This window comes from Sprattus sprattus (assembly GCF_963457725.1).
Source record: "Sprattus sprattus genome assembly, chromosome: 17".
NCBI classification, from domain to species: domain Eukaryota; kingdom Metazoa; phylum Chordata; class Actinopteri; order Clupeiformes; family Clupeidae; genus Sprattus; species Sprattus sprattus.
Genome location: NC_137915.1, coordinates 6483696 through 6493021, shown reverse-complemented (window position 1 = coordinate 6493021; position 9326 = coordinate 6483696). Strand labels below are relative to the sequence as shown.

The 9326-nt window shown below is 44.2% G+C and overlaps 1 protein-coding gene across 1 annotated transcript in view; it reads left to right on the top strand.

The window, feature by feature from the left end:
* ek1 (eph-like kinase 1) overlaps positions 1 to 4066 on the top strand; it is a gene marked incomplete at both ends in the record, with an annotated part of 76091 nt that extends 72025 nt beyond the window's left edge. Inside the window, 2 exons of the mRNA XM_080855259.1 lie at positions 3337 to 3474; positions 3958 to 4066. Coding sequence (XP_080711385.1) covers positions 3337 to 3474; positions 3958 to 4066 — 247 coding nt within the window. The remainder of the gene's footprint in view (positions 1 to 3336; positions 3475 to 3957) is intronic.
* Between the last annotated feature and the right edge of the window lie 5260 nt (positions 4067 to 9326).

The following is a 9326-nucleotide window of genomic DNA, read 5'->3' as shown; positions in this document are numbered from 1 at the left end:
CCTGTCGAAGCGTCCTTGAGCAAGATACTGAACCCCTAATTGCTCCTGATGTGCAGGTGTGCCATCAGTGTAAAATGTGTATACATCCTTGTAAGTCGCTTTGGATAAAAGCTTCGGCTAAATGACTAAATTTAAATGTATACTCAGGCTTCCTCTCATTCTTACTCCTGAGCTGTAGGAGTACTTACGTACTAACACACTCACTCACTGTGGCAGGAGACATACTCTATTCCATCTACTCACCTCAAGAATACATTGTTTACTTTGAAATGTTAGATTTGTGCAGTGGTTATTATCATTGCTTTGAAAGTGTTTGGCCTAGTTGCTGCAGGTTGTCTTTAAGTGGCTTTGGATACAAGTGTCTGCTTTTAAATACCTTTAGGTATTTATTCACAACATTGCTACTTACATTTGTGAAATCACATGTTCGAGTACCCTGAGTGTTTCTCTGATGCCATCTTTGTGAGAGGCCCTGCAGCTCAATCGGACTATGTTCCTTGTTCCTAATCTCACAACCATCCATTTAGCTGTACTTCCTAAAGCCCTCAATTCCTACAGCTACACATCCAGTCATGTACAACTTCATACCCTTCACTTCTCCACCCAACCCTACCTGGGAGAAAGAAGTGAAGCTCTGAACTGAACTGATCTCTGTGTAGAAGCACAGATATCAGTTAAGTTTACTCCCCACCCCTCCACCTGCTTCCTCGTGTTCCTGTTTCTGTTCCCCTACACGCTCTCCCCCACGCTCCTGCCAACACTCTCCGTTGAGCACCTCTGTTCTTGCTCACGCTCACGTGCTAACCCTGAGGCAGACAGGAAGACTGGCAGGCAGGCAGGCGTTTCACACCCTGAGAACCTCCTTTACTGTAATACCAAACAAATGCAGCCCCCCTGCTCTGTCAGCTGTCTGCGTTGTCAGCCGCCTGGTGCTGAGTGCCTGGCCAATTGAGAAACCAGTGAACCAAAAAAAAACTGCGCGTAGACATTAGGAGGCCATTTTGATTCCGGTTCAGTTGAGACGCCTCGGGTAGTTGAAGGTGTCTGGTCCTGCGGGCGGAAAACGTGCTGTTAAATCAGACACCAACCAAACTGCTCGACTAGAAGGGGGCGGGAGATGGGGGGGTGATGAGTCACCCAGTAAAAGCAGATCGGATCCAGACAGCGATCTGATTGGACTACCCACTAACCTCAACCTAAGCTGTCACCCACGTCTGTTTCCCCTCTCAGTGTAGTGCTGGTGAGAGTGTGTTTGAGTGTGTGTGTGAGTGTGTGAGTGTGTGTTTGAGTGTGTGTGTGTGTGGGTGAGTGGGTTGGGGGCCGTGAGGGAAATTTCATCTCCCGTCTTCCCCTGCACTTTCCACAGGGGCACTACTCTTCGATAGGAAGCAGATGGTATTGGCGTCTGTTGTGGTAGCGTTGTGTGTGTGTGTGTGCGCGTGTCTGTGTGTTCGTGCGCACATGTGTGTGTGTGTTTGTGTGTGTGCGTGTATATGTGTGTGTGTGTGTGTGTGTGTGTGTGTGTGTGCGTGTGTGTGTGTATGGTGTGTGTATGTGTGTGAGTGTGTGTGTGTGTGTGTGTTTGTGTGTGTGTATGTGTGTATGTGTGTGTGTGTGTGTGTGTGTGTGTGTGTGTGTGTGTGTGTGTGTGTGTGCGTGTGTGTGTGTATGGTGTGTGTATGTGTGTGAGTGTGTTTGTGTGTGTGTATGTGTGTGTGTGTGTGTGTGTGTGTGTGTGTGTGTGTGTGAGAAAGGACGACTGGGCCTGGTCTGAAATCCAGCAGGCCCCCTGCCTGTCCTGGGGAGTCTAGTGTCAGCCTCTACTGGCACTGAGTGCTGATTCATCCTAACAAGCTCCTTCACCTCACACTGACACTCCACTCTTTCCCTTTTCTTCTCTCTCCTCCACCTGCCTCTCTCACTTGCTTCTCTCCTCTTTCTCTTTCACCTCTCTTTCCCTCCCTCTCTCTCTCTCTCTTTGTCTTTCACCTCTCTTTCCCTCCCTCTCTCTCTCTCTCTTTGTCTTTCACCTATCTTTCTTTCCCTCTCTCTCTTTGTTTTTAACCCCTCTCTCTCTCTTTCTCTACTTCTCTCTCCCTCTCTATCTCTCTTTTTCTCTCTACCTCCCTCTCTCTTTTTCCCTTTCTCTCTCTCTCTCTCTCTCTCTCTCTCTCACTCTCTCTCTCTCTCTCTCTCTCTCTCTCTCGCTCACTGCTGTTTCCTAACTGCAACACGAATCAAGGCTGTCTCTTCGGCCCTGAGGAAGCTGCCCACTGATTGGCTGGCTGTATGGGCCCACTCACAGTGCTGGCTCTCCTGCTGGAGAAAAAGGGGGGAAATCAATGTGTCCCAATTTCATTTCAAAGCTGAGAACTCCCAGCACCTCTCCAGCAGTGCCGTGGTGGCAGGGACAGGCCAGTGTTTTCCACTGTGTGGTGTGTGTGTGTGTGTGTGTGTGTGTGTGTGTGTGTGTGTGTGTGTGTTGTGTGGTTTCTGCTCAACGCCGGTGGCACAGGCGTCACCGTGTCAGATTGTCACCGCAGCGGTCGGCTGCTCACAGAGACCACGCTGTCACACACACGACAAAACTCACCCCTTGGAAAGACACACATTATGGATCATGTTTAGTTTCCATTAGGACAGAGGCTGAACAGCGCTCTACTCAGATCACAAGTGGACCCCAGGAAGAATAGTCTCCACTGCGGTGTAGACTAATGGGGATCCTTAAAAAAACATAAACATAAAGCAGAGAGAAATGTTCCGTTATTCCAATAGTTCTATATCCAACTATGTGACAATGTACAGTGTGTATAAAGCTAAAACGGATAAGTGTTCTAAAGATGATTAAGCTGTATTTAATAATAATAATAATAATAATTCGAATTTCTATAGCGCTTTTCTAGTACCCAAAGACGCTTTACAGAGGGCAAGCAAACAAGACAACAGAAAAATATGAAAGACAAAAGATCAAACAAAAACAAACAGACAGAAACAAGTTAGAAAAGAAAAAATGAACCCAAATGGAGTTAAGGCTGTTTGTATTCCAATAGTTCTATCCAACTATGTGACAATGTACAGTGTATAAGGCTAAAAGGATAAGTGTTCTCTGACTTGATTTTCTTGGTATATCCGGCCTCTTTATTGGTTCCCTCCTATATAAATTATGATTTTTGAGGGTTTATCGTCGCCGAGTTGAGATAGCTCAAAATGACGCGACTATTCACTCCAAAATCTTACCGGAACTCCAATGATAATTGTTCTAAAGATGATTAAGCTGTATTTGGCATTAACCCCAATGGAGAAGAGGCTGATTGTGGTCCTGTCCTGCATCCACAGGGAGGAGCCTCCGTCCCCAGAGGCGGGCGTGAGCACGGTGGAGGACTGGCTGGAGTCCATTAAGATGAGCCAGTACAAGGAGCAGTTCAGCGGCGCCGGCTACGTCACCCTGGACTCAGTGCTGTACGTCAGCGCCAGGTAACACCCACCACACCAATGACGTGACCTCGCACGGACCAAAGAGTGAGCTCGATGTAGGCTCTAGAATGCATTTGGTTGAAAGTAGTACTGAAAAAATGCACATCCATACAAGAAAGCAATTGGACAGATAAATATGAGAAATCCTTGTAGCAGGAGAATTTAGAGAGCCCAAGCGGGTTACATTCCTCCGATATAAGATACCGCCACTAAGCAATGCACTTAACTGACATCAGTGTCATAAAGGAGCTCTTAAAAGGCCAACAGTGAGAAGCTGTGGTATGAGGCTTCCCAAGCTGAGTGACTACAAGAATGCGAATGGCAAGCAGGGTATTTGCGGTAAAGAGCCATCATGTTTAGCCAATGCACAAAACAAATCGAGTTTCTCATCTTGGGTCATAAATGAAGCCATAACAACATATTCAGCCATTATGGTCGCAGTACTTTCGCTGACCTCCCCCTCCCTCTTGTTTCTTTCCCTAGCGAGTTGGGGAAGCTGGGTGTGGCACTGGCCGGCCACCAGAAGAAGATCCTCACCAGTATCCAGAGCCTCCAGGACCACCAGCAGCAGCAAACCCACGTCCAAGTATAACACCCCGCCCTGCTCCATCAGTATCCCTTCAGCCCCTTCCAGAGACTCAGAGAGAGAGACAGAGGGGGGGGGGGGGGGGTGACGCTGGGACTCCTCCGCCAGCAGAGTCCTTTAGTCCATCCACCCCGAGGGTCATGAGCCTCTCGATGGGCGAACACTGGAGGGAGGAGTGTGTACCTGTCTGACAGAAGATCATCTTGAGTACCTGCTGCACTGGAGAATTACCAACACATCTTGTGAATTTGGCAAATACTGATTAAAAAAAAGATACACCAGAACAATTTTTTCGCTGTATGAAATGGAACACATGGACCAACGACCCCTCAACCCGGGGTCCACACGGCACTTTGAAGCCCACTGAAGACTTTGTACAGAAGGACATTCCTGTCGCTCAGAGGAGCAAGGCCATGTCTGCTGGTGGATTTTTAGAACAGTTTTGACACTTTTGCCACAGATGGTCTTATGCTAAGCTAACACAAAGCTGTTGTTTTGTTTTAGTGTTGTTTTGTTTACTAGTGTGTATTATAAGGTCAAGTGGACCTAACCTGAGAAGATGTGCATAATTATACGGGGCAACTCAGAGGACTTGTTCTGATACAACCAACATGCCGAGCAGAGCAGGTACAGTTTGTTGACCTGAGGACGCTACAGTAGAGATCGGGACAAGATGGTGTTGGCCTTGATAAACACCATGAGAGAAGCCGAACAGTCAGCTGGTCTTAAGACCTTTCTTGAATGAGCTTGGCCACCACATAGACCTTAACTGGAAATGTTCATCTAACTCGGCCAAATGGTGACAGATTCAGTGATATGTTATAGAGAACTCTGCAGGATGGCATTTGCTGACTTCCAGCCATTGCGTGTGTATGTGTGTGTGAGTGTGTGTCTGTGTGTGTGTGTGTAAGTACGTGTCTGCGTGTAGAAGGAGGGAGAAAACAGCACAGGAACATCGAGGAGGAGACCACAGCAACCACTTCTGACTGTGCATCAGACGCACCACGGTGCACTCAAATGATGCAAGCATGGTAAACAAGGAAGAGGAGGATAGTCTTGCACACACTGACATCGATTGATATCACACTCCATTTTGATCCTGATTTTTTTTCCTATGGAGTTCAGTGAAGAGCCTTTCCTTTTCTGTGTGTGCTTTGAATTTATTCTCAAGTGGTAATATCTTCTTAGTCCCCTTTTCTTTCGAGCCGACTCTAGGTCTCAGTCTCTTTTATGTCTTTCGCTCTAGTTCTGTCAGCCACTTTCTCCTCCTCCCCTGCAGATGTTGGTAACACTCAAGAAACATTCAAAGTTTGTGTTCAGATTTAGCACCATGTTTAGGTGTGGTGAAAGCCGTACGCAAGAGTTCAGACTTTAGCAGAAACTGTATATGATTCTATGGTCGTCGCACATTCAATATTTATCATAGTGTCGTCCGTCTTGCCGTAGTGCAGACTTGTTTGGTCGGTGGAGCTACACAGTATAGAATGTATATTTGTCTTGAACAGTGAGTCGTGTAGTGTAGCTTTCTGCAGGTACCTGAAAGAACAGTGACGATGCCAAGTTTATTTCTCTCTCTCTCTCTCTCTCTCTCTCTATTACTCTCTCTTTCTAGTGATCTCTCTCTCCCTCTTGCTCTCTTGTTCGCTCGGTTTCGTGTCAGCATTATTATAAGGGGGGTTTGAAGAAAAAAAAAAGCTGTTAACGTAGTGGTGATCGTGTTTTCAGTATCTCAGAGAAATTGGTTTCATCTGAATGGAAGCTCATTCTCAGTTCCATCTCAAAAGCACAGCATCGTCTTTCCCTCGCAATCCACTCCAGCAATGCTAGCAAGAAGGCACCTCCTCCAGCAGTACCTCATTAAAACACAGCAAGAAATATTGTTTTCCAAGATGAGAATGAAATACTGAAAAATAGGAATATTTAAAAAATATGAATTAAATATTAAATTTCACCCAGGGTTTATTTATTAATCTTCCATTGAATAGCCTTCATCATGGCTATCTTCGTCTTCCATTGTATTTTTCATACACCGAAGGCATTTAAAGCATTTTGTTACAAAGACATTGAAAGCATTTTAGTTTCCTACTCACTAGCATTGCTAAACCAATCTAGTACTTTGACCACACCAGAATAAGCCATCTTCTATCTCATTAAAAGCCATTATAACAGACGTTGGACGGTGGTTATGGAATAAGAAAGATTGTACCTCAGTGTTAAGTTGTACAGTGTTGCTTCATGTATGAACTGTTTTCTGTGCTAATATTTTACGATCAGTTTAATCAACAAGAGCATTATTTCTCACCCCCTTTTTTTTTTTTGGTTCATACCAGCTTTGACTGTACCTCTTGGTGAAAGGCCTGTGGTTCAGTGGAATGTACCATGAAGTAGCTTTACAGGAGCCAGGCAGTTTATTATCTCAGGATGCCTTCGCGATTCTTCTCACGTATTGAAATTGCCACTACCACATAAAACACAGGTGAAGTCCTCAGATCTTCCTGACTCTACAGTTGGAGGTAACTTTGCCAATACATTTTATTTTCTCCTGGGTCCATTTCAGTGAACCACTTTGGCCAAGTAAGGCATTACACAGTGCATCCTGCCAGCCAGTGTGCATACTAACAAGTATGCCCACATCTCTCTACTAAAAATGTCAGGCAACGCTGTTACTGAACGGGGTTTAAATTAATACTGAATAATCTGGCCATAATACAGAAGAAAAAAAAACATAATTTGATTAAAGCACTGATGGAACCATAATGATTGATATTTATTTATTCATCTCAGTGTAGTGAAGCAGGGAAAAATGTGATATGTTTATTACCTCCTTTAATATTTATATAACCAAGTAGTTTAATTAAAAAGAGCCAGCACCTTTGCTCATACAAATGTGAGGTTTTCGTGATTGTCAAATTAGAGGAGAATATGTGTCTATTCAGACCCATCATTCCCCATGTGACAGCAACAATGCGAACTAATTAAACAGGGAAATGCAAAGCATCCCTAGAAATCATTGCTATTCAAGCTCCTAGGTATCAAAACCCACACACACATCAGTGCACACCCTCGCCATGGAGTGCAAATCAAATGAGTGCATAAACATGAGAGGGGAAGGGGAAATAAATAAATGTTTGACTGGGGAACCGCAGACTGAAGAACTGCAGAAAACATGTCTGGCATCCGCGATGAGAAGTAAAACAGACAAAGAAAAGAAAGAAGAAGCTGAATACACAGCATACTTTTTTTTTCTCTAATGTGTGCACTTCTGCAGTTTTATGGAAGGATGTAAAATCCACGAATCTTAGGAAAGTACTTCCATGTTATCATAATGTCATATTTTTATTTGCAATATGTTCAGATCAAATCAGATTATATATTGCTGCACTCTGTTTCACATGAATATAAAATCAGAATTAACACTATGAGTAATATTAGAATCTGGAAAGGATTGTGGATTAGTTAGATAGTTTGTGTGTGTGTGTGTTTGTGTGTGTGTGTGTGTGTGTGTGTGTGCGTGCGTGCGTGAGCCCATGTGTGTGTGTGTGTGTGTGTGGGTGTGCTTGTGTGTGTGTGTGTGTGTGCGTGCATGGTGTTTGCCTATATGACAGAAAGGTTCATAGTGAGTATGAGGGGTGTGTTTCTTTAAGGGTTGTGTTTGGGAGTGACAGTCTGAGCCCGTCGTGTCTGACCCAGGTGCCCACCTGTGTTTGCCCAACACTCTTATCTCAGTCAGACCCCATGATTGGGTTTCAGCTTTCCATCCAGCATTCACTTCTTGCCTGTTTGTTTTTTGATTTGTATCTTGTGGCCATTTGTTTACCCGTTGCAATTTCATCTAAGCTCTTGTTAAAACTGTACGCATTCAAAACATTGTGTCTAATAAATATGCTGATATTTTTAATTTCTCACCCTTGAGACTGTGTCTTGTTTTATTTCAGAATTATAGTTTAAAATAAAGTTTAAGGTGACAGAAACACATTTAAAAACACCACAAAAAAACAGAGCTTCCTGTTATGATTTCTGTTTCTCATAAGATTGGCATCATCAGAGTGCTTACATACTACTTAGCGACATTAAAGGTATTTATGAGGTTGGTTATGATTTAATGTAAGGAAGCTATGTGTGTTTAAGCACATTAGCATGCTATGAAGCTATGTGTGTTTAAGCACTTTAGCATGCTATGAAGCTATGTGTGTTTAAGCACTTTAGCATGCTATGAAGCTATATGTGTTTAAGCACTTTAGCATGCTATGAAGCTATGTGTGTTTAAGCACATTAGCATGCTATGAAGCTATGTGTGTTTAAGCACTTTAGCATGCTATGAAGCTATGTGTGTTTAAGCACTTTAGCATGCTATGAAAACAGTCATAGGTGCTCTGCATAACCGAAATGATTGATCTGAAGTGTTTAGTGATTAGATCTTCATGGTGGTAGGGACATGACCACTGCTGATTTGGATTGTCTGTAACTGAGACAAAACAATACACACAATTAAAAAAAACTCGGATGAAGGCAACACACACACACACACACACTGACATACACATATACAGACACACATAGAATCTTTATCTTTCTTTTGCTCTTTTATCTTTCTTTCATTCTGTGTGGGACGCTGTGCGTTTCCCAGCAGATGCTCGTGAGATCCATACTAACAGCACCCAGACATCGCCGAGCTCCTTGCTATTCCCACCACGCCTCTCTCTGCATGGGGACACCATCTGGACGATCTCAACTGTTCTGGATCACACCGACACCCCGAGCGCATAAACAGCACACACACACACACACACACACGTACACTGAAGACTTACCAAGCATGCCTGAGTAACCAGCGCCATTATTCGCACATCAACAAGCACGCGTGTGTAGAATCCACAGCAGTCAACACAGATCAGCCATCACAGGCGCCCTGATAGTGCAGGGCCAGCAGTATTGGCCAACAGGCGAGCGTGTTGTTGTGAACCCTCATAATGCATAAATGGGCTGTCACAACACAAGTAAAGAAATGAGGAACTATGTGTGTTTGTGTGTGTGTGCATGTGTGTGTGTGTTTCTGCATGTGTGTGCATTTGTGGACACAAAGAGGTCAGAGAGTATTCATATCTGTGTATACAAACACACATGTCTGACTGACTCTGTGTGTGTGTGTGTGTGTGCATGTGTGTGCCTGCAAGTGTGTGAGAGTTCCTGCAAGTGTGTGGGAGTGTTTTTGTGCAAAAATGTGACTCCATGCATGAAGCAATTTAATCAAAAGATTTATGACTGC